This window comes from Ambystoma mexicanum, chromosome 7p (genome assembly GCF_040938575.1).
Source record: "Ambystoma mexicanum isolate Mex_15411 chromosome 7p, UKY_AmexF1_1, whole genome shotgun sequence".
NCBI lineage: Eukaryota > Metazoa > Chordata > Amphibia > Caudata > Ambystomatidae > Ambystoma > Ambystoma mexicanum.
In genome coordinates, this window is record NC_090939.1 from 364,917,260 (window position 1) to 364,943,152 (window position 25,893).

At 43.9% G+C, this 25,893-nt stretch overlaps 1 protein-coding gene across 5 annotated transcripts in view; it reads right to left on the reverse strand.

Moving 5' to 3' along the window:
• Nucleotides 1-23,996, reverse strand: part of CHODL (chondrolectin) — a 381,063-nt gene extending 357,067 nt beyond the window's left edge. The window contains exon 1 of one of the 5 annotated variants that reach the window (XM_069636400.1): nt 23,579-23,996. In XM_069636400.1, coding sequence (XP_069492501.1) covers nt 23,579-23,657 — 79 coding nt within the window. In that variant the 5' untranslated portion in view covers nt 23,658-23,996. The remainder of the gene's footprint in view (nt 1-23,578) is intronic. The other 4 variants (XM_069636398.1, XM_069636401.1, XM_069636397.1 and 1 more) reach the window with 4 other exon arrangements.
• Between the last annotated feature and the right edge of the window lie 1,897 nt (nt 23,997-25,893).

The following is a 25,893-nucleotide window of genomic DNA, read 5'->3' on the forward strand; positions in this document are numbered from 1 at the left end:
TCTTACACTTGGCTTCCCACTGATGTGTCTTTGGTACAGTTATAGCATGTATGTTCTTAGGTGGGATATGGTTTCTGTACAAGTAATGTTCCCCTTTTCCTGGTTTGGTTTGTCTGGTGTATCTCTCCCCTTAGGGGATTCACTTGTTGTCATTTCATAGAGTTCTCTTTCTCTGTTTAGGATATTCTCTCTCTCAGATTTGACTTGCTTTTCAGGTCTTAATATATGTGTTATGTTCTCCTCTTCACAGGGAATGTGCGTCCCACTCTTAATGAACTCTTTTCCAACTTTTATCAGGACTTTCTTTCTCAAATTATTGCAGTTCAACTTCATCACCTTTACTGTCTCATCTATTTTACTGGGATGAGTCTCAGTTGTTGCATTATGATTCCCTGACGGCCTCGCAGGACTCTTGTTTACCCTGTTACTTTGAAATCTGCAAGGGAACATCTCCAGGGCCTCTGCACAGTTGGGTTCTTTTTGTTTTCCCAAGTTATTTGCCTTCTTGTTTTCTTTGGCATTCCACTCCCAGTCGCATCTCTCTGTGTGAACTGGTAACACTGCAGGTAAGCGTACGCTCTGCCGACTTTCCTGTGTACTGCTTTCAGTGTCATTGGATGGGCACTCAGCCCACCACAAAGTCATTTTGGTCATGCCATCACTGGAATTTAGGTCCCCTTCTCTTCTGTTTCCTCTCTGTAGATGCCAGCCTTCCACCCCTTTGCTCCTAGTTTCTGAGCAATTCTGAAAGCCTTTCGCTCCGTGTCTCTCCTTAGCTCCACCTCTCTCTCAGGTGCGGTGCCGCCACAAAGCTTCCCCTGCTTGCATCTGCATCTCTCTGCTTCCTCTTGTCTCAGTGTGTCCTCTCTTTGTAGAAGCCACGTCTCAGTTGAATGAAAGTCTCCTTTAGAAAAGGCAGATCATCTTTCTCAGGATGATTTTTTTTGTCTTCAGCCAAGTGCCGTGTATTTGATTCTGTTCTACACCTCTAAAAGTCCCATGTATGCAATCATGGGGAATGATTTAGGGAGTTCCCCACAGGAATGGGAGCCCTTGTCCTCTGAGGGGGAGTCTCTCCCAGTGAAGTCCTACTTGCCCAAACCCTGATGGAGGGTCTTGTGAAGCAGGCTCACTTCCATAGTCTCAAAGGGGGAGCCTGGGGGAGAAGGGATGAATTCCCTTGATTAATCAGATACCCTTACATCTTCTTGTTCTTTTCTCTTTGATGTTTGATGGTGAAACAAAAAGGTTGTTAGTCCAAGAACCATCTCATTGCGTGCATTGGTGTCCATTCTTAAGCTCATCCAGGTCAATGGTGAGTGATCTGTAATTAATCTGAAATATCTCAGATGTATGACAGTCCATTTTATGGCTAAGGCCTCGAGTTACATCGTACCCTAGGATTGCTCTCTTGGAAAAGGTTTTCTACATGTCTACAACACACAGGGTGCTTCGCTCCATCGTGTTATTGAGAGAGCACCGCTCCTATGTCCACCTTCAAGGCATCTGTTTGTTACATGAACTCTTTTCCAAAGTCTGGTATTTTAAGGATGGGTTAATGACAAAGGATATTTTTCAGCCCGTCAAAACTTGCTTGGCCTTCTTTATACCGCAGTCATTTTTGAGGCTGGGAGGTCTTTAGATTATCCCTTAGGTTAGCGGCTATGGTAGAGTAATTTGCAAAAAAGAAGACCTATAACTCCTGGTTAAGCCAAAGAAGTCAGAAAGGTCGCTTTTGGGCTTTGGGGCAGGTGTTTGTTGGACCACCTTCAATTTCTCTGCCGGCGGTTGTGTTAGGACATTCCCCACGATAAATCTGAGGTACTTCACTGTGGACTAGGCCAGGTGATATTTGCAGGGGTTTGCATTTAAACCGACTTTCCTCAGGGCTCTGGTGATTTCATACAGATGTTGAACATGTTTAGACCAACTATAACTGTGAATGATTATGTCATCACAGTTATATGTCTCACAAAGTGCTGATTATGGTTTTATCAGATTGTCCATTAGCCACTGAAAAGTGGCTTGAGCCTCATGTAGACCAAAGTGCAAGACCTTAAATTGGAATGGGCCTTGTGGCATTGAAAAAGCAATTTTTTCCCTGTCTGGCGGATTTAAAGGAACTTTCCAATAACCCTTTGCTAAGTTTAAGGTTGATATATACTTAGCTGTACCGAATGTTTTCATCAGATGGTGAATTTGTGGCATCAGATAGTTGTCAAATATTGAGATAGAATGTAATTTTCTGAAATCTACACAGAAACACCAGGACTGATCAGGCTTTGCAACTAAGACAATAGGGGAAGACCAAGGACTCTCATAGGAATTGATTATGTGCGCCTGGAGCTTTTCATCTATTTCATTCTGAATTATATTCTTCTAATATTATACAGCTTTAAATGAATAATGTTCCATACCACCGTTGGAATGTAGTGGAATAAGTTAGCGACCCTCTCTGGCTGTTCTGAAAATACCTTGTGGAATTGAGAGAGCAGGTAGGTTACTAATGACATTCTGTTGGGAAAGGGAAAGGTCAGGGAAACTGACATATTCCCAGTATCAGAGTCAGTAGGAAGAGTGGCCATAGTAATTGTGGTATTTGTAGTTTGGTCTATTTTCCAAGCCTTGAGCAGGTTAACATGACAGACTTTTCTGGTGTCTATCTGGATAGGATATCAGTTTAATTCAAGGGGCCATTTTTTCCCAAGCCTTCATAGGGACCATACCACTTGAAAATCATTGTATTCTCCAACGTGGGAAGGAGAACTAAGACCCACTGGGGGAAAACATGTTTATTATAGACAGCCTGTTGGTGTGCCTGGGCTTGCTACCTTAGAATCTGTAGGGGAATGTCTACAGGGCCTCTGCTCGGTTATGTGCTTTCTCATTTTCTCCAGCGTTCTGCTCCCGGTCATCCCTCTCTCTGTGTGAGGCATGTCCTCTCTTTGTAGCCTCTTAGTTTCAATTAAATGAAGGTCTCCTTTCAAAGAGACAGGTCCTCTTTCTTATTTGTAAAAGTAGGTTTTGGTTTTGTCTCCAGCCAAATCTCTGGATTGTATCCTGTTCTTCACCTGTGACAGTGCCTTGTATTCCATAGTGGGTAATGGGAGTCCTTGTCCCCTAAGGCGAGTCTCTCCCAGGGAGGTCACACTTGCCCAGACCCATCAGGGAGGGTCTTGCAAAGCGGGTTCACCTCTCTAGCCTCACAGTGGGAGGCTCCGCCTTGGGGAGAATGGACGAATTCCCCTCGATTCATCACAGTGTACTGTTAAATTGATTGCTCAGATATTTAGGGTTAGTCAACCACTCTGCTCTGTGGTACAAGACTATAAATTACTAATGGGATCAATATCATTAATGGTTCCTAGAAGGCGATTACACCAGTTTTTTAAATGTCATACTTCTAATATGTGCATATATTCAAATAACCACAACAACAAGGTACAAATGGGCCTCATTATGAGTGTGGCGGACAGGAAACAATGGTGCTGATAAGCTTAGCAGCACCCTTGTTTCTGGACCATCACAATACAAGTCTGACTGCAGGGGTCCGACCCTACCAGGTGCAACATCCCTTGCAGGTAGACTTGTCACAGAAGCACTTGTACCGTTGGCAGCGGTGCTAGTGCTTGCGAGTGTCCATTCCCATGGAGTCCAATAGGAATGAGGACTTACCAAATCCTCCTCCTGACTTCCCGCTCTGCCGGGACTTGTAATGTCCAGGTGGGACCGGCAAGTCAGGCGTCGAATCTGGTGTTTCGGGGTCACCAGTAACCCGTCGACCTCTTAATGAGGACCAATCTGTGTATGGGAATACAATCACGCTTTCAATATGGGTTTCAAACATACTACATAGGTAAGGTATCCAGCAGTAGCTATTGTTTGACATGTTTTAAGAAATTTTATAATAAAAGATAAACACTGGCACAGTGCCTTATTTAAACAAGTCGAATTAAACAAAAGACAGATGCATTAATATAACACTAGCAGAAGAATATGCAAGACAAAGCAATGAATCTACACATTTAGATATATGCAGTGCTCGAAGTGAATGAAAAGAAGTAGTGGAACTTTGTTCCCTGCTGGCCCGCCCCCGAAAAACCCCATTGCTACACCCCCTCCCACATGCACTCCAAACCCCCAAACAAACACACATGCTATTTAAGAGCGTGTGCAGTGCACTGAAGTGCATGTTTCAACTGCTTCCTACACTTTTATTTTGTTTAAAACCCTCCCGGAACAGATTCTTTTCAAAATAAAAGTAAAGAAACAGTCAAACTTAATTTAAAAAAGTAGACGAGCACAGCTCCCACCCGCTCCCACCCACTTTGACTACTGATGTGTACCCTTTGGCATGCTATAAGGATGTTGCAAGTCACTGAACAATTTTGTGACCCAAGGTCCAAGGACAGGTTCCTTGATAAGGTCATGGAACTCTGAGGTGACTTGCAATATCCTTTCTACATATGGTAGGGGTATTTTATTCCTTAGAATACATGGCCATGAACTGCATCTCTTTTACTATGTGGCCTCTTGCTTAACCTAATGTAAGAAACCTTACATTTGCTGATCCATACAACAAATGTAGATTCTATTTGGATTTTACAAAGCTAAAATGCAGATTTAAATGTGTTGCAGAAAAACAGTTTAGACATTTATTAAAATGCATTAAAAAAGTTTTCATTTTGTACTTTAAGATAAGTAATCATTTGCAGCTTCCTGCACACGTGTTAAACTTCAGCAGTGCACAAATTAAACATTCTACTATAAATAGTTCCATGGCAATTAATCATTGTAAAGTGTGACAGAACACTATTTAACAAGCAAGGAATTTGATAAATGTAACAACGTTAATTAACTGTTGTACTGACACCTGGAATTTTGATATTTGGTGGCTCAAGCAGCAGGCAACGTGGCATCACAACTGTAGAGTAATAACGGATTATGGAGCCAGGGCCATCTTAAGTACTTTTGGGGCCCTGGGCATGGACATCTTTGGGGCCCCCCTCCTCGAAAACCAAAGAAATGAAGTGATCAAGAATATCTGGTCACAGACCCCCCAGTGCCCATCGCGATAACAACCCCATAGGTTAATTTGCTGCCTCGCAGCATTGAAAATAAGCATGTTTACTCCCTTTAAGTCCCCTTACCCTCTTGATTCTTGATGTAATCAGAATGATAAACAAGTAGCATCTGAAGGCCAACATTAGCAATCTACAAAGAGGTTACTTCTGTTGTAGTATACATGCATGATACTTTTTGTCAATAGGATCCAGGAAGGTATGTCGCCTGTAGTATTAATGCAGGACTATATGTAAAAGGTTAATGTAACCCAGAATAGACAGAGACTCACATTAGCTGCCTCGAAGAATGCAAAAGTGCTCAAGCATGGATAGAGGAGACCAATTGAAAGGAAGGAGAAAGCTATGCATGCCATAGCATGGGTAGCGGATGCAGATTAGGAGCTACCAGAAGGTGTCTGTATCCAGACAGACTGAGATGATTAGAAGTGGGACATGGTTTTCAAATACTGTTGCCATTAGAGATCACAGGAACAATGTGATGTGCAATATATCACAGTTATAATGGAAGCAACACTATAGCCAGTGAAACCGTAAGTGAAGCTTTTTTGAAGATCATGCCCTGAAAAGGAAATCACTCTGAAGGGCTGAAAATTTTGAATGGTTTAGGGACTGGAAATTTTGAGAGGTTAGGCAATACAAGATCCAACAAGATGCCCAGGATCACTCATTGCTTAAGGGGTGAAGCTGGTATTTGTGCCAACTCTGCAATTTCTGTATTTGAACACTTTCTTTTCCAGTTGTTACCATGAACTTAAATAATTACATTTTATAAAACGGACTTGGAAAGTACACACAGCACATTATCAAACATGACCATTTTTAAAAACAAAATATTATAGAAGGGTGTTACGCAAAATGGGGATGATTCTAGCTGCTTTCCCACCATCATCAAGGCAAGTATATAAGTACCAGCATACCAATCAATGTGATTTAATAGATGTAATCTGGGTTTGTGTTTTGTATTTTAAAGCTTTAAATACTTCCAAAACACTGGCTTGTGAAATTAATTTATAAACGTGCAGAAAAACCTTTGACTTTTAGAGAGCAAACCTTTTTTTTGTCAAACGAGCAGACCTTAAAATATGCTTGCCCGAGGCCTACAACATCTGGTCCGCTCTCTTATGTCTACCATCCCTTCCACTCAAATGGCCTCCATAAGAAGAAAGATGACTTAATGGGCTAAACAATGTCACTAGCATGCGAGAAGGCAAACTTCACAGAAGACAGCACAGTAATGTAAGAGATATTAGATGATCTGACCAGGATCACTGTATCGTCTGCTGGCAAAGCCAGGATACAAGCATGAATGCTTTGGTTCCACAGTCTTGAATTTGGATACTTTTTCACCTCTTGGACTAAGAGTTTATGCTCATCATTGAAGGTGATTGCCTAGGTATTACAACACCCCATCTGAACAATCCAATTTCTAGACCTTCACCATCCGGATGACATGTTAGTTTTTATTGCAAACCCTGTCTGGTGAGGTACATTACTGATAATAGCACCTGTTGTGCTGCAAAACCAAGTACATATGCACGCAGGTTTATAAACTTCAGTCATAGGAAAGGCTCAGCCAACCTTGCTGGAATGTGCTATTCTAATCTTGCATATGAGCACATATCTATGCAATGAGTGCTTAACACACTGAGCTAACTTCTGAACCATTGTGGCACTCAATTTATCAATATGAATTAGCACTTTGGCTTTACACACAAGCAACATAATTCCCACAGGAAAGAAAGAATGCTACAAGAGTTGTGCCATCAGGAACAAACTAACTATGTATACCACAGTGAACACAGAACGCGTTGCATGATAAATTGATCAGAGCAGAATGTACTTGTCAAAACAGACAGGCAATAGGTTTAGAGCCTCAGCAGCACCCCATAAAGTATCCTGGCGTGTGCTATTTAAGTCTGGTGAACAATGGAATCTTACTTCTTTATATCTGGCAACCTTGTGGGTCCCCATCCAAGGTGGGGGCCTGGGGCAAGTGCCCCTTTTGCCCTCCCATAAAAATGTCTCTGTATGGAGCAGCTGTGAGCTCGTTGTCGTATTACAGATCAGTTGTGATGTCACAACTAACCTGTAATAAGAACATTATTTTAAGGCTTTTATTCAGTATTGCAGGCTGCCATGAATTAGAAACATTAATGTGAAAACATTATTACACGTACAAAGTAAAGATAAAATATGTGAATATCCTCATATTAAGAGTATTGAAAGGATTGACATTTTGTAACAATCTGGGTTTATTTATTCAACCCTAGCCTCCTTCAGTGCCCAAGGGTCAGTAGGATTAGGCATCAGTTATTCACAGGCAATGTGAAAATTATACTTTGTAAATGTTTGAACTTTTCCTAATCTGATCTTAACATTTTGCACATTAATTATATTTGACATATTTAACAATGACTCGGGTTCCATGTCAGTGATGAGAGCAATGACTCATTCCTGAAAAACACCGTGGGTGTTATTTTACCCGACAAAAAAAATATAATTGCATGCAGGGGATAGCCAAAGTCAACCAGGGGTCAAGTCCTAAAAAAAAGTAAGTGGAGGGACTCTTTAACATGAGTAGTGAGGTGTGACATCACTGGAAAATAGCATATATGGGAGATTAATGCAAATTGAATTCAATTGGTTTTACATAACCATACAAATTGCACATGATGAATGGCATTTGCCTTTCATAAAATCAACGCCCACCAAAAAAGACGAGAGGATATTTTCTTCTAATAGTGTTTTAAAATGTTAAAATATATGTATGTTTAAACTCCAACAATCAATATCAATGTTTGCCCTGGAACATACAGTCCCAAAATATGATATGATATGGCATTTATAACGCGCCTATACACAAGTGTTTCAAGGCGCGAATTTCAACTTTAGTTGTTTCGTATTTTTCATCAGGTTGTATGGTGCAGTGGTGGAGTACCTGGCTTGCGAACCTGGCAACTACTGTTTGAATCCCCAAGACAGCATAAATTCAAGGAAACCAGTCAAATGTTCTCATTTTTTACACACAACCTCCAAAATACCAAAGGGGACTGCGTCCATCCTCTGAAAAAAGTGGTTGTACTCTGTCCACCTGGATCTACCCTACACTTGAGACCTGGTGTTAGCAAATAACATGTACATGTCATTTTCCCCTTTTGCAAAACTGAGTGCAAAAGTAAAGAGTAAAACATGTGAAAATGCATTTAGTCTTTACTCGTACAATCGGTTTGAAAAAAGACTTACATGCCACTTACAAATAACGCTTTGCAGATGCCACTTACAGTGTATTCCTTTGGAATCCGCATGCTTTTAGGTGGTGCTAAATGCAGGCGGACTTCACAGAAATCCATTCATTGTACATCAGCAATGAAATTCACATGAATGCTTAAAACAAAGTGGATTTGCAGGCAGAGTGGGAAGGATAAGGAGGATATAGACTCCTCATACTGTAAACCACTCTGCCTGCAAAATATTTTCAAAATTAACCGGAGCAGCAAACCGCTTTACAGATTGGTTTTACATCTTGGTTTAACACTCCTGGTCATTGAAATGTACCCTGAGTGGGTAGGGTCATGAACTGAACAGCTGCAACCAAGAAGTACGCCAAGTACCCCAAGAACATTTTCTACACAGTTAACCAATTGTATTAAGGATTGTGTACAGGGGAGGGCCAACTGAAATGACAACAGGATCTGTCACAGTGAAAATAACAAAATAACAATGACTTCTTTCTTCAGTGTCTTTTGCAGGGTCTTTTTGAATGTCAGGATGTGAGTTAAAACTTATGGATTTCACTTACTGTTTCCAAACGTCTCAGGGAAGTTACCTCATTCCTCAGTCCAATATGTTACAGACTATTCTTTTGCTCCTCTGAACCTAGTTGCAGGCATTCCAGGGTGCCATACCCCAAGACTATGGCTAATGTGAGAATTTTTTATAGAGTGTGCTGTTTCCTTTATAATCTTTTCTTAAACTTTAGCGATTGATAAGTTGAGATTTGAAGGTTTCTTTGTTGGAATATAGATGAAAATTAGTGTTTTACGTGTGGAAAAATGATCAATTGTCTCCCCATGGGACTGCATGGTTGTATGGAACACGTGTTGCCTATCATCCACATTTTTGTGGATGGCAAAGTGCTCATTTAGACATATTTTTAATTCAGTGTATGCGTTAATGGCTCCTGTAGCTGTAGTCAGAGTGAGAAGGCCTTTAAGCATTCTGTCTTCTTGATGTCCCATTGCATCTAGAAAGACTTCAAACTCTCGTTTCCACCTGGCCCACCCGGGCACTAGATTTTTGACATCTGCCATGGAAAAAGGAAGTGGCGTTTGTATAGGAACTATGCCCATCATCTGGTGTGGGTGTCCTTCTAAGACCGGTGGTTGGCCTGATGGTGGAAGTTCATCATCTGACATTTCTGTCTTGTTATTATATGCCTGGTACTTGTGTCTTGCATTTATTTTAATGTGTCATGGGTCTAAGCACATGCCACAACTGTTGGTTTTAACACCGCTTGTGTTTAACAGAACTATATTGCAAGGAGCAGAAACGAGGGCACAAACATTGCTTATAAACCAAGTGACTGAAAGCATTCTTGATTAAGTCACATTGTACTACACCAGGAGGTCCTTTACAGCTGCAATTAAGCTATTAAATCTCAGAAGACTGCTTAGAAATAACAATGGCAGGCCTTATACAGCAAAACATGTGATTCTACTATGTGATGGAGCTAGCCCGCAGAGGTATAGAAGCGTTTGTTTGGGTGGGAAGGGACAGATAATGGTTGGGACTAGCCATAAGTATTGGTAAGGCCATGCACGGTTAATGAGTGCAAACGTACTAAACAGAAGCTTTATGTTCTTCCTCACATAACATCTCCTTCCTATTTGTTTTACAATGCAGTAGTTTATACTTACAGGTGGCACTTAGCAGGCAAAATTAAAGATAAAGGTGCACAGGCAGAGCCTGCACACCTATGCATTTTACATCATATTTAGTGGCTAGTTTCTAGTGTTCCTCATCAACTGTCATGGGCAGTCTCTGAAGTTTTGATGGTGGATACCATAACATTGCAGGTTCTGAAATGTTTCTTGTGAATTCCTGCTTTCTGTGCAGTAAGGAGCATTGCACATATCTCCATGGTATTGTTGCACACGATACTGCCAACAATGGTACCATCTTAACTGGTTGAAGTGATGGCTTTTAAGAAAGTAATATTGAGTGTATTCATATTTAATTGGTTCCAGTTGCTTGCTTGTTGATCCTGTGCAATTTGTTGATTCCAATGAGGCCTGGCAAGCCAATCATATCAAACTGGATGTGACTGCCATAATCATGCGTAGTGCCATGAACCATGCTTTTTAAACTCAGACATAGCTTTATGTTTTGGTACAGCAGTGTCCATCTTGAATGGACACTGCTGGCTTTGATTTGGGGGGGGGGGGGGTGAACTCTCGGCAGTTAATTGTTGCCCGAGAGTAGAAGATGCCGGTCAAAGTACTACTATGGCCAGACACACGCTAGGTGTTTTCCCCAGTCAACCGTTATGTTGTCTTGAATGTGGTACCTCACAACCATTACCTCATCCATTCCCATATCCTGCCACCTGTTTCAAGCATTCTTTCAATCAATGGTATTATTTATATTTGTTTGGCTATGTTTTCCCTTCCAGTGGGTATTTTAAAAACACATTTATGTTTAAGTTTAAGAATCACACTGATGTACAAGTAATCTCTCTCTTCTTGCCGAGAGTATTGCATGTGCTTGGCGTACTATCGAAAAAGGAGGAGAGAGGTAACTGGATCCAGTACTGATCAGCATTTGTTTAGGCTACATGAGCAACAGCTTTGAACTTGGCATTCAGTTTGAGGGTATCCTTAGTCCCACCCAGGCTCCGAGTGCTCGGCAGTGAAGGGCACATCCTCACATATAAACCCCTAGTTGCACTAAAAGAAACATCAGACAAACATGACCCTGCATGACTCAAGTATTAATGCTCCAATTTTTTTTTGTTTTGTTTTGTTTTTTTTAACTATCTACGCAGCATACTTGTGTCCTAGCTTTTTCTTTGCGGGTCATCATCACAAACTCTAAAATAAATCCATGTTTGTAGCACAGGAATTGACTTACTAAATGGGTTTGTTATCCAGAACTTTCACTTGAACATTGTTTTTTATCCAGAAAGATGGAATAATGGCACAAGTTACAAAGGCTACACCTGCAACCCACTCAGCATTTATGAAAAGCTGTAGGACTGCACACTAAAGGGCCTTAATATGACTACTGTGGTAACAATAAACATATGGGGGGGGGCACTTTGCAGGTTCCCCTATCGTGAAAGAAGGTGTTATAATCGGAAGTAAACTTTTGCCACCACTTTCTCCAATCCAAACTATTTTCCTGGAATGGACAGGCAGATTTGTGAAGCTAAACATGTTTCATATGTCTGTAAAATGTTCCAAGCAGCCTGCCAAATTCACCAGAATAACTACCAGCATGTGGTTTCCTGTGCTGGAATATACCAATGAATTCCTATGGACTCTTCCACTTTTTCCCCACCTGGCAAACACTGGCAGATTTAAGTGATAAATGTCTCTCTGAATTGTTAATTGCAGGAGGCATTTACTCTTTACCTGTAATGAGTGAAAAGAATATGTTAACCTGAAACCGCCACACATTTTCCATTTGCACATCGGGCATGTACACGTTATACATATGTACAATCGTCCTCAGATGCACCAAGTTGCAATGCAAATGTGAAAGGAAAGCCTGGGCTTTTTTCATTTGCATTATCTAAAATGATGCAGGTATTTCTATTTCTGAAAGGGGATTGCTAATCAGAATCCCCTTTCAGAAATCTTCCATGCCAAACTAGTCAAACATGTGCCTTTGCTAACATAGTCTCCAGGCCCCCTCTTCTCCAGTACTTTAGTGGGACATAGCCCTTCAAAGGTCACATGTCCATTCCTGACAACTGCTGAATCCGTTTCTTGAGACACACGTGGCTCTTTAATCTCCTGTAGATCTGTTTCTAAACGTAATAATTGTACGCTAAAGTCAGTGTGGTATGTACATCTTTAACTATAGGCCATGCCTGGCTATAGAATTGTGATTGCTAAGAGCACAAAATTATGCATCCTCAGCAATTTGATATCACACTAGTGTCAGCTCTGAGAGCAGAACCCAGCTATGACAGGACTGATGTGCATTGGTGTCTGGTCTGACTGTCTCCAGCACAGCCATGTAGAGCAATGGCCAGGAATCTTGTATCCCCCATCGGAAGGCAAACACCTTCCTCCTAGGGCACATGACCAACCCCCTCCCCCAGGTTGTCTCCTGGGAAGCAGTGTTTCAAACGCAGCACTAATATAACAAGCCACTCTCACATCAGGGTAATGACCAACGAAATGCATTGAAATCAGCAGTCATGGGAAATGGATGGAGTTAGAGTAGCCACAAGTGAAAGGGGCCGAGTGGATGGTTCCACCATGTTTGTTTCTGTTAGGCTCCTCTATCACTGACTGCCCTCCCCACACATTCATGTGGGCAAGGCAATCAAGGTACTTATGCCAGAAGGCAAAGGGCAATTGGTGCAACCACCTGGATTGGAACCCTTACAGCAGGCCTGCTAAGGACCAGCCTCATTTTGCATTTATAACATGAGTAAATCCTCTCATTCTTTGAAGCCACTGTGGACTCTTTGAATAAAAAGAAAAATGCTTTGGACCTTTGTTGGAAGTGCAGACCATTCTAAGATCCTCAACCAGTGAAGTGAGAACAGAAGGCATCCATGGTAGAGGAGTGCTCTGTCCCCTAGCATTCCCCTGGGAACAGTGGGCTTGAACTGCTGTGGACCAATGCATTGATGTTGCCTTTACAGGAACCACACCAGGTTCAATGCAGGCGAGCATCCCCTGGGGGAGCCAGACAAGCTCACTGGAATGGGAGTGCAGCACAAATGAACTTGCCTTATCATGGAGCCCTTGGATTGGGACTTCCAGTAATCTAGAAGACCAGAAGCAACTGAAATCCTCTTTCGCCACCTCAAGAATTTTTTAGACTGGATAGACTGTGCTCAGCGACTTCATGTCAGTGACTTCATTCTCAGTCAAGGAAATCTGCCTGGAACCAATGCCATATGCCAGGAAAAAACTTGGGGGCTCTTCTTTCTCCCACATAGCGGTAAAAACCCATAACAACTTCCGAAAAGAAATTAGAAACACAAAAGACCAGCTAAAATTCAGAAAACAACTCAAAACCTGGCTCCTCAAGACCTCGGAACCAGATGGAAACAACGGAAACAATAAAAGTGAAAATGCAAAGAGGACCAGTTGACAAAAACCTTATGATGGTACAGATAACACAGAGAAGTGACAGAGAAGGGAGCCACCCGCAAGAACTAGAGAGACAACGCAAGGCAGAACCGACCATGAGCAACAATCCATTCAGGACAGAACAATAGCTAACGAGGCTGACACAAACAACAGGCACAACTATCAACCTTGCCCACTACCAAGCATTCCCCTGACAGGCGCAACAACATGACCCATGTGGCGCAACAACATGACCCATGTGTAAACCCCAACCCAACACAACTGAACATTCAGACTATCCAACTACTACCTCACGCTCACAAGACAACCATTTTCAAAACAATCCCTCCATTTAAGCTAACTCGCCAGCCAAAATGAGACCACTAGCGCCACACTAAGAAACCCACACTCTAGCTAGTAAGTAGAAGATAGAATTCAATAGACTGACATAGACAAAACCCTAGCAGTATTCCTGGAGATGTTCTGACTTCCTAAATGACCAACCCAACAGACACAACAAAAATCATCTGATACATAGGTATGGTGATTCCCTTGCGTCAATCTAGACATGCTGGTAAGGACTGATCTGTAGCACATCGCACACAGACAGAGCTATGGTTATGGGCATAGGTCACAACTAGATAGATACACAGGGACCAGTTTGAATCAGGCACAGACTGGGATGTAAGGGCTGGCCTGAGTAACAACAAAGATAGAATTGTAGAGACTGAACAGCGCAACATATGGACAGAGAGATGAGAGACAGCCTTGTGTCATGCTGAAACTAGATCAAAGTAACAAAGACATTCATCTAAATCTTGAAAGACACACAAAATGAGCTTGCTTTCCTTCAGACATCAATGCTAATAACCAACCCTACTAAAACCTCACCCCTCCTCATACACCTCTCAAACACAACCATGCCTCTTAAACCACAGCAACCCGCACGCAGTTTACTACACTGCAACAACAAACAAATGGCACAGAGCCTTACAAAACAGCACATGACCGATTCCGATGGATACCACACCAAAACGCTAAGCGAACTGTATTAACCGAACTGAAGCTGCCAACAGTACATCAAAGCTCCCTTGCTCTTTCTCCAAACTTTGCCCTAATCTACCCCCCTTTCTTTCAGATCCGCCAGAGTGCCAGGGGACCACTACGGTGGTGATAGTGCGTGGTATAAATATCTTTTAACATTAACATGTCCTCACAGGATCTGCAGTGCTGCTTTTAGCTGTTTACGCACACTTGTAAATGCTTGCTGCATTTTGAAACATCGAGGCACCAGCACGAACCATTGAAGTGGACTGCCCAATCTTGACCTAATTGTAGTCTCAAGATCGTGGGAGCAACTGACTCGAGCACCGATTTCACTGCTGGAATCCATCGACTCGCCTGTCTCGAACTGTAACTCAACCCAGCAAAACCATTATCTCACCGCTGAATCAGATGCTGCCCCATCATCATCGTATCAAATTCTCGAACGCCAACTGGACCCATCGGAAATCCAGTATCATCTAACCGAATTGATGCTGATCATTATTAGGATTGCAAACATTTCAATGCCGGTTTGACTGCATCAAAACGGCACAGAAATCCAGCTCAACATTCTGTCACGCACCAAAGCCAAGAACAAAGACACTGTTCCCCTGATCCACATTTTTGGATCAGAGTGACTTTAAGCCCGCCTCTGCTACCTTTTCTCAAAAAGAAATATACTTGAAAAGTGACATTGTTGCCTATCTATTCTCAGAAAACCACTGCTCATCTACCCAGAGCACACTTTCAGAAATGTCTGCATTCTCTGTGTTTCATTTAAAGGGGTGGGTTTTCCGAGTCTTTTATAATTAGTTGATTAGATTTTATTGTTTTATAAAAAGCCGACATTTGCACAGAACCATGATTGGGCATGGTAGTTTGTAACCATTGAACCTATCTTTTTGGGTCGATACTGCTTTCAGCTCACACTCCTCCTGACGATGCACGCCTGCTCTCGGCCTGCTCTACCACACAAGATGAAGGAGGTCTACCCAACGGGCTGTGCCTTTTGCACCTCTATGATTGAGATGACTGCTGGTATTGCAGTATAGTAGGATTCAGTAGGCAGTGTGGCCAGTTCTCATCCCGGTACACCAGAAGAGCAGCCATCATTGTGTCACACACACACACACACACACACTTTACCATCTTTCATCCTCATTCTAAATCAGGCTGATGCGAAAAAAGCCAGGGAAACGCCACTGCCCGCGTTTCTCCATTCCCGCCCCATTCTTAGAGGATTCCCTAAATGGTGAAGGAACCCTGTGGGGATCCGCTGGATTGGAATGTCTGTGTTTAGTTCCTGCACTGTACAAGGAATCCTAAAGCAGGTTTGCAGGCATCAGTATTCTGATCCCTGCGATTGTGCCTGCTATCCTGCATGAGGACACATGGAATTGCAGTTCATAGGAACCTATGGTGCAGTGACTGCTATCACATTTGTAATGATAGACACACGTATTGTTCCATGCCATGCCCATGCATGCAGACATAGGTCAATGCAGAGCATCACATGTTCCAGAAAGAAAGGCATTAAGAACCCTGGGTCTGGGCCTGAACCTGTGCCTTTTACGGTTGCATGGGGTGAATTACCAGACTCCAGGTGAGTGAACCTGGCCCAGTGGACGGAAGCGGTGGGACTCATTCACCCATATTCTTCAGGCATATCCCCATGGGCCTGTTCCTGAGTTTATTATTGGGTGATAGAATTCAGTAATACAGGTTCAATTCAACTCTATAATTGTTTAAGTTAGTAACAAGTGTTACTAAATAATAAAGGGGTATATTTTGTTCTTCTTGGGTACCTAATCAATCATTTTGAATGGTACATATTGAGGTTTGTGGGGAATCATTGTAGTACCCAAGAGGAGGCAGAGCTCGGTAAGTGGTTTATTAGTAAGTACCCCGTGGGCATGATGGCTCAGCCAGTGACACGACAGCAAGTAATGTTCTCCTGTTCAAAGCTACACGTGTTTCTGATGCTGGTTGGAAGCTAAACTCCAGACATTGTCGTGTGGCAACAATCGTGCAAATATGGGTTACTGGTGCTACTGTTGGCACCATGAAGATAACCAATAATAGATTCATGGAAACCCCTGTAAATCTGTCATTACCCTGACCTGAGCAGGACCAGGGTGCACATTAGCCTTGCACTAATATCCCATGAGGAGTGTAAATCTATCATTGCCCTGACCTGAGCAGGACCAGGGTGCACATTAGCCTTGCACTAATATCCCACGAGGAGTGTAAATCTATCATTGCCCTGACCTGAGCAGGACCAGGGTGCACATTAGCCTTGCACTAATATCCCACGAGGAGTGTAAATCTATCATTGCCCTGACCTGAGCAGGACCAGGGTGCACATTAGCCTTGCACTAATATCCCACGAGGAGTGTAAATCTATCATTGCCCTGACCTGAGCAGGACCAGGGTGCACATTAGCCTTGCACTAATATCCCACGAGGAGTGTAAATCTATCATTGCCCTGACCTGAGCAGGAGCAGGGTGCACATTAGCCTTGCACTAATATCCCACTAGGAGTGTAAATCTATCATTGCCCCGAACTGAGCAGGACCAGGGTGCACATTAGCCTTGCACTAATATCCCACTAGGAGAGTAATCTATCATTGCCCCGACCTGAGCAGGACCAGGGTGCACATTAGCCTTGCACTAATATCCCACTAGGAGAGTAAATATACCATTGCCCCGACCTGAGCAGGACCAGAGTGCACATTACTCTCCTAGTGGGATATTAGTGCAAGGCTAATCTATCATTGCCCCGACCTGAGCAGGACCAGAGTGCACATTAGCCTTGCACTAATATCCCACTAGGAGAGTAAATACACCATTACCCCGACCTGAGCAGGACCAGAGTGCACATTAGCCTTGCACTAATATCCCACTAGGAGTGTAAATCTATCATTGCCCCAACCTGAGCAGGACCAGGGTGCACATTAGCCTTGCACTAATATCCCACTAGGAGTGCATGAGCACGTTTGAAATATAAGAGAGCGGCCCTCATTGCATCCCCAGTTTCGCCCTACCAAATCCCATCTTACTATGAGGTCATGGGACACTGAATGCCCGGGCTCGGTGGACCCTGGAGCCACGAGGCCACTATCGCAATTCCAGTATGTGTTTGTACAGGGGGTGCGGAGGACACGGAAAGGGGGTTTTATCAGCCCCTCAGGTACCGACGCCAGAGGAGGGAGTCATTTTAACATGCAATTGGTATTACAATCATAGCCAACATTCTAAACCCAGAGCCGGCCAATACCAATGCCCCCAACTAGGCCCACCGCTGAAGCAGTCCACATGAAGCTGCGACCCAGGAACTCTCACGAATCAGTCCCTGTTTGCCTTCATGGGGACATAATCACTTAAATACCATGCTTCAGGGCACCCCAATAAACGAATGCCCGATAAAAAAAGCGTCATCTTTTTTGGGGGGCAAAATTAAAACCACATAATTACCGAATGATGTTACCTTTGACTGCATTTGCGACACATCACGGGAAAACATGCACTGGGAGAGATATGACAAATAACCCGTATCAGGAGAGCGAGGCAAACAGCAGCCATTAGGGCGTAATGGTTATGATTAATATGGAGGCTGCTAAATGACTACTAATGTGATTACCTTGGCTCGCTGGTGCCCGATGGGTACTTAAAGTAATTGCATCTTTACAAACTGCATAATCATCACTTCATGCTTTTCATGATGTCATTGGACAGCAGGGCGAGCGTAGCAACACTCAGCACTTTTCGCGCAGCCTGCCACTGTGGCAATCATTTCAATTTCCCAGGCCCAGGCCTCTTACAGCACTTAGATACGGTGTAGAAGGCCACGACCTATTTGAATCCTGTCCATTATGAAAATGACTTTTTAGAGATACATTTAAATGTAAAAATAGTATCTTACGTTTTAGCCCAATAAGCTTGTATCTTAACATGCATATATATTTTAGTTTGGGCTATATTAGGTAGCGATTGCGCCACCTATAAACCAAAACCATTTCACTGGAGTACAGTTAGGGGGGAATGGCATATGAGGAGGGACACAAAAACTTTAGGTGTTGTTTGGAATTGTGCCCACCCATTGACTGCCCATGGCCATGCTTATCCCTTTGGCCATTCCCACCCTTTCCTGCCTACGCCATCCCCAAACACCTCCTTAACCTTGTTTTAATATATTGACTTATTTATTCGGGGTTTTGTAAAGCGTATGGTGCGGCCAGAAGATTGCAGCAGAGCACTTTGGGGCAGGGCTACTAGGAGAACCATGCAGAAGACCTGTCAAGTGGCCAGTGCAAAAGGAATGACATGCAGTTGTTGGCTGGTGTGAGCACGATGGGAAGTCACTTCATACACCCACTGTGTATGAGAAGAGTGACGGTGAAAAGATAAAAGCGAAGCACCATAATTTAATGTTGTGGTGAGGTCTCAAGGTATGGCACCTGTTAATTTGGGCCACGCATACCACACTTAGATCCACGTTTTTGGAACACGTTAACATGTTAAAGAGGGCAAGCGGTCCTTACAAGGCAGACACGTATTTCCCCCACAATTGTGTAGAGGCAGATTTGGAAATGTGCATATTTAAGTTCAAGAAGTGGCGAAAGGGATTCCTCTGTTCCCTCGGTCCAACGGAAACTGACTAGAGTGCATGTCTACTCAGGTGACAGCATGGAAGCTTATGACACACACCTTAAGCAGGTATTGGAAGTGAGCATAGTGGCACTTGTGATCCCTGATGCGCCAATGGTGCAGCCTACTAGTGGAAAAACCAAGGACATCTATGTGGGTCCAGTGCTCCATCACAGCAACTAAGGGTCAGCAACCTGAGGCTATCCAGGTGTTTTAGACTATGACTCCCATGATCCCTCACCGTTCATTATATGTTATATATAATAGTAGTGGTAGTCCATAACATCTAAAGAGCTGGTGTACGGGGCGAGTGCACGCCACACACCACTGTGCCAATGGGTGCCTATGACTCTTTTTGCAGAAGCGTGTGGCCTGACACAGAAGGTTGCCGCCTCATGCCAGCATTTTCAAAGCATATATGTTGGGCCCTTCTAGCCCAGCGTCTCAAGAGTTGTGGTCTGCGGTTTCCAACGTATGCGGGTGACCCTCAGCTTCCGGAAGACTGCCCTGTGGACTGCATGAACTGGGATGCCATTTAGCTCTCCACAGGGGTGTCGTGTTGGGGATAAAGGAAAGGCTCCCCTGTCTTAATCCTGGCAGGATGACTGTTGACCTGCTAGAGCAATCATAACCCCAGGTGCAATCTCCACGTGGCCTTTGATGATAGGTTAGAAACAGATCCAGTAAAATGGGGATGGAATGGGGTGTAAGTGCTTGGCTTTATTTGACTGGCCCGTGCAGTGGTAAAAGAAAAATCCCCTTTCTATAACATGCAGCCATGAATTTTGTTTCATCTGTTGCCTCCCCGAGCGATCATCTACCAACTGTAAACCCGTTCTCCGAGTTCAACAGTAGGCGGCCAGTGTATTTTTCATTTTAGTTCAAATAAAATGTAGTAGAAGTGTATAGTTCATCCATAGACAGCAACTGGTACACAATCTGGCTGTTATGGGTTGGCAGCAGGAAATGTCACAACAGAGGCATATGGCTGTAGAAAACTCCCTGGGAACATATCAGGCCAGATTTACTAAAGCGTTTTATGATGGTGCCGTTCCATTGACGATGTCTTTGTAAAACAAGCCCATTAAGACTATCAATCCCTTTGGAATTCAATATCTAAAATGGTCTGATTCATCGGGGGCAGGATGCGTGTAGAGGAACATCTGGTTTCTTTGATATTCACTGCATATATGTTATGCACTTGGTTTCACTGTTCCCTCATTCTTAAGCTACAGCAAAGATTGGGTGCCCCACTATAGAAGTACAATAGTAATGGAAATAAAAACATGCCTTGCCCCTGAGCAGTAATGGCTGTGCCTAGGGAATCCTGCATGCTGCGGATAATTGCATCTGCCAGTGCTGTGAACAGCTGTGACCCATGTGTTTGCCATCCAGAGAAGATGCAGCCAAACAGAGATGAGCCTGGAACTAATCGTCACATGTCCTAAGGGTGGAATCTAATCAGACCTGAGTCCCTTAACTACTCGTTTTTTCAAGGAACCACCCACCACGTGAGGTTATCACACCTTTTCCATAGAATGACACGTCCTATCCTGCTCTTAACAATGACACATTCTACTGAGCTTCACTGTGCACATTACTAATCACTACAATCAACAGAATAGTACAGAGTGTACTTTCTTAGTTGCTGCAGGGCTTAATCAAAAAGGGATTGTTTATACATTGGAGAGTCAATACGTTTAGTTTGCTGTAGTTTGGGGATACAGTAAATCCACTGGATTCCAGTTTAGTGTGAAAAACGATCTAATGGATTGTAGTTTTAAGAGACAAAAAGGTGCAATTGCTATAGTTTTGCGGGACAATAGATCCACTGGGTTGCGGTTTGGGGAGACAATGGATCCACTACATTGTAGTTTGGGGGGACATACAAATCATCATAATGTAGATTGGGGAGACAGTAGGTCCACTGGTTTGTAGTTCAGGAGCTGAGGACAATTCACTGGATTGTAGTTTCAAAGGACAATGAAGCCACAGAATTGTGGTTTAGGGAGACAATAGATACAGTATATTGTAGTTGGGGAGACAGTATTTAGACTGGGTTGCAGTTTGGGGACACAGCAGATCCACTGCAATGTAGTTTGTGAAGAAAATAGAGAGTGTTCTGTAGTTTGTGAAGGGAATAAATCCACTGGGTTGTAAATTGAGGAGAAATTAGATTCACTGCATTATAATTTGAGACTATTATACATCTACTGGATTGTAGTTTGCGGGGACTGTATTTCCACTCTATTTCAGTTTGTGGACACATTAGGACCATAGGGTCCTTGATGGGGAGACATTAGATGCATTGGGTTGTTGTTTCGAGACACAATAGCTCCACTGGATTATAGTTGGTTAAAATAGTAGATCTACAGGATTCTAGTTTAGAAGGACAGTGGAGATGTTGGTTGAAGTTTTGGGAGACGATAGGTCCACTCGGCAGTACAATGGGGAGACATTACATACACTGGATTGTAAATTAATGAAACAGTAGATGCAGTATGTAGAGACATTATTCCCCCTGGATTACATTTTGGGGACATAATAGGTCCATATAGTTCTAGTTTGGGGAGACAATAGACCCACTAGGATGTTGTTCAGAAAGGCCAGGGATACAGCACAAGGTCTTACAGACTCCATCTGAAAGCTCACAATGTCATGATTTCCTTCCAAAGACAACACTTAAAGCACAGTAGCACGATATGTGGTCTGCTTCACCATTAGTGTATTCAACCAGCACCGCCTAACAGAAAGGACTTCAGAAACTCACCAGAGTATATTCAATACAGTGTACAATCATCCACGGATTGCATCAAGTCATGAATGCGACACAGTAACTTCATGCCACATGATGCCATGGTCTGACGTCTCTTTCCCCAACATAGGTGCCCCTTTGCTCTGGTGAAAACATTACAGTCTGCCAAAGGTACTAAAATCGAACAGCAAAAGGGAAGCCATCAAAAACATGGACAGCGCCACAACATCCCATTGACCCAAAACAAGCATTAGCACAACGTGATTTGCAGGTCTGATGTCCTGCACCTAAAATTCCAATGTTGCCCTCAGGCGAGCTAGGATATTTTGCCAAGAGGAACAAAAGTGACTTAAAAGCTGATTTCCAATCCTGGCAGGTGAATTACCCGCCTCAGCTCAGTGTGGTTTTAAAGCAAGCGAGGCAGGCAGTAGTAAAATATGTTTGTTGTTGTTTTTTGTGTTGCAATGTGCGAATTGCACTGTGTTTAAAACACTCCTACGAGGCCACAGATGTTTTAAAGTGGCGGTCGCGTTTTACGGGAGGTCACTCGTGCACGGTGCAATCCTGTAAGGCACATTCTGGCGTGCTCCTTAATTAAATGTGCTGTAATTGTACAGTGTCATGGCTCCCGGAGGGGTCCTGTGCGCTTGGCTGTCAGTACCACAATCTTCAGAACAGCTCGCCACTCTTCTCATTCTTTACCTCTAGCGAAATCCTGATGGTTCAAGAACGTAGCCACTTAATCACACATGTGCAGTGTGATAGGACCAATGAAAGCACCTGTCACTGAGTGTGAACGAAAACCGCCTTATAGGCACATGGAGCTGTTTATCCCCAAGTAAGCATATTTGCCGAGGTTTCGCCCCCTTTATGCTTGTCATTTCTGGCGGAGGCAAAGCGTGGCAAATGGCAAATCTGACATGTTACCAGCTGCGTGTTTTTTTTTTTTTTTATTCGGTGGGAAACTGGGGAATTGATGTTGGCAAGTTTCGACCAACTTCTTCAGCATTTGAGCGCGTCACAGCGATTTTCCATTAAAATAGCTGACCCGGGAAGACAGTGTTCTCAGTTGTTTAGTGAACAATATCATGGTCGATAAAATGTACCGCGGCTTGTGAAGTGCACTGAAATGAAGAGTCTGGCGCGCGGGACTCATTACAACGCAGTTTCGAAGCAAGCAGACAGGGCAGAATAATAAAAGCGGAACAGTGGACTTCGCGCGAAGAGGCACAGCTCGAAATCCTCTTCCCGAGTTTCAAAAATGCACATCCGCAATACACCCGTTACCAGTGCCACAGATTGCAAAGAGCACCTGTTGCAAGATTGGGAAACTTTTCTTGGCACCCGTTTGGGTAGTGATTCTAGTGCCTATTGCAGACTCTCTTTAAAAAAGTACGTCAAAAATTAAAATTGTTAGGACCGTTTATTAACAACCTTTGAATAAACAACCTGTTAACCACCATACCCGAAATGCATGCAATCACCGGTTTAAAAACAGAAAACATATTGCGGAGGTAAGAGTCAGAGAACCGGATTAAACCAACGTGCTTTATCCACAGACGTTATTTTGGGTCTGTAGCCTTCGCATAAGACCTTCAAATCAAGCCTCTCATAACAAGTGACATTCAGATCAATGAAACTGTGTCCTGCTCCAATTTCCCTACGTTTAGCAAAAATCGACATCAAGTTCTGAGCGCCACAACTTTACCTCCCCATCAACTTTTCGCTATACTCACCACTGAGGATCCGCAGGGCATGGCTGCCCTGCCACCACACCATGGCACCAAGCAGCGCGGAGAGCATTCTGGGAAGCATGCTGGATACCCAAAGTCGCGCTCTGTCACACAATGGGATGCCAGGCGCTTCTGTGGAACCGAACTTCCAATGCGCTCTTCCAGAAGCCTGGGAAGCAGTTCCGAGGGTGACTGTGGCTGCTCGGGTCTATGCAGCTCAACTGCCTTCTCCACAAACAGAGCTCACGTCCATCCCCTTTACACTTTCTCCTATGCTTGCACTTTAGCCGCTGTCCTCCTGTGAACAAAACAGATCGCTGCTGGTGGATTAAGCCCAGCCTCCCCCGTCTTTCCCACTGGCTGGCTCTCTCGCCCTCTCTCTTCCACAGAGCACGCGGTGCAAGCTGCTTCTCATTATATAGACAGCTTGATGCATTCGGCTTCAATAACCAGCCCCTAACTATTGATTTCGCGCTAACTGGCTGGAGTGTAAAGCACCCCCGTTGAAACAGCACCAGTGCTGGGTGGAAGGCTACTGTGTGCCCAGGTCACTGCACAGATGTGCTTAGTCTTAAAGCGAAACTGCATTGCGAATTTACTGTAGAATATGCAAGCCATATGAGTAGGTCAGGGGCGTTGCTAGGGGGGGGCTAAGGGGGCTATAGCCCCTGGTCTTTTGGTTGTAGCCCCGGATAGAATCTCAAGAGCTACAGCCAAAAGACTAGCTAGCCCCCAGTCCCGACAGTTCCGACATCAGCGTAGCCCCGGGTCTTTTCCAGACCTAGCAACTCCCCTGGAGTAGGTTATGACTTGTCATGGGATTAATGTTGCGTTATCCTGTCTTAGGGATAATTCTCATTTATGGCTAATTTCCCTCACCTAGTGAGTCCCTCGGCAGCTTTGCTGGATTTCTGGGGTTTATTTTTTCCACCTGGTAAGAGTGTGGACCTTTTTCCCACTCTTACAGTGTCTTTGCTGTGTGTATTTTTACTGTTTGTGTGATCTTGGGCTCTGGAGCCACACCACTCCCTAAGACCCCCCTTTTTTGTGTGTTACACAGCGTCTTCAGTGCAGTGACGCAGGGTTGTCTTTGAGACTTCCCCCGGACTACATTTTGCTGGGGCTGACTACTGTCCCCCAGAAACAGGTAAAGTTGCCATTAACTTTATGAAGTCACTTTTATACACCCCATCTTACATGAAGTATTGGAAAGGGTAAACACTTATTCTTTTTTGTCTATACCTCTTTTCTACCGCGATTATAGTATATAAACGTGGTACTGTTTTAGGCTATTGTATTAGCCACAAACATAAACCCGCTTGACCAAATACATTTTCTTTTGGCTCTGGTCAGGTTTAGTCGCCATTTCTTTTTGTTAAAGTCCTTCTTGTGTATTACTTTTCGCGCCAAACCAGGTTTGCCTTCTTTGTTCGCCGTCCTTTGGCGGGCTTCTGCCCAGAAGCCCTCCTTTGGCGTCTGGGTGTCTAGGTGGGCTGAATGTGAGGGAGGGGTTTAGTAACCCCCTGCACAGAGTCTCCTTGGAGACCCGGGTCGCACTTTGTGTCGATTGGCTGAGGTGGTTGTCCGGGCCGGACAACCACCCTGCTGGGTGATTGACAGCCAGGCTGTGTGAATGGGGGATTTTGGCATAAAAGGCAGGACTCTTGGCCGGAAGTTAGAGTCGCTACGGGAACTGTAAGGACCAAAGAGAAGAGGAGAAGAAGACGGCTGCTGCAACTCCTGAGTCCCGGTGAAGCCCTGCTGCAGTCCTGAGCTATCTACCCTTTAACGACAGAGAAGATCCAGTCCTGAGTCTTCTTCCCTTGAGCCTGGTGCCTTGAGCCTGGTGGGATCAACCAGCTCACCTTCAACAGCCAGAGAATCATCTTATGTGTCGAAACCGCTGCACATGCTGTAGTGGTACGGATCGCCATCTGAAGAGCCCTCTCCTGTTTTAAAGGAGCGCACCTTTTATTCACCGTTGCTTCGCTGCTGCTGGCTTCATCCCTGGGTAGTGCAGATTGCTCCAGATGTCCTCCTTCTTGTCCCCACAACTGAAGCTCCAGGAACCATGAGTCTGCAGGAACTACCAGGAACAACTGCTGTAGCACCAGCTTGCTTCAAACGAATAAGCTACTGTGTCCGACCTTGAGGAATTGGGTTGAACCCTTTTTCCTCACCAAAGGCTTGTCCTTTTCTTCCTTCCCTCTTATAACTTTTGCTTCCCTTTGACAATATCTAAGTACTCCAGGCAATCGCTAACCGTGAACTGTTCTAACCGTGTGATCCTCGACAATAGGATTTCCGTTCCATTTGAC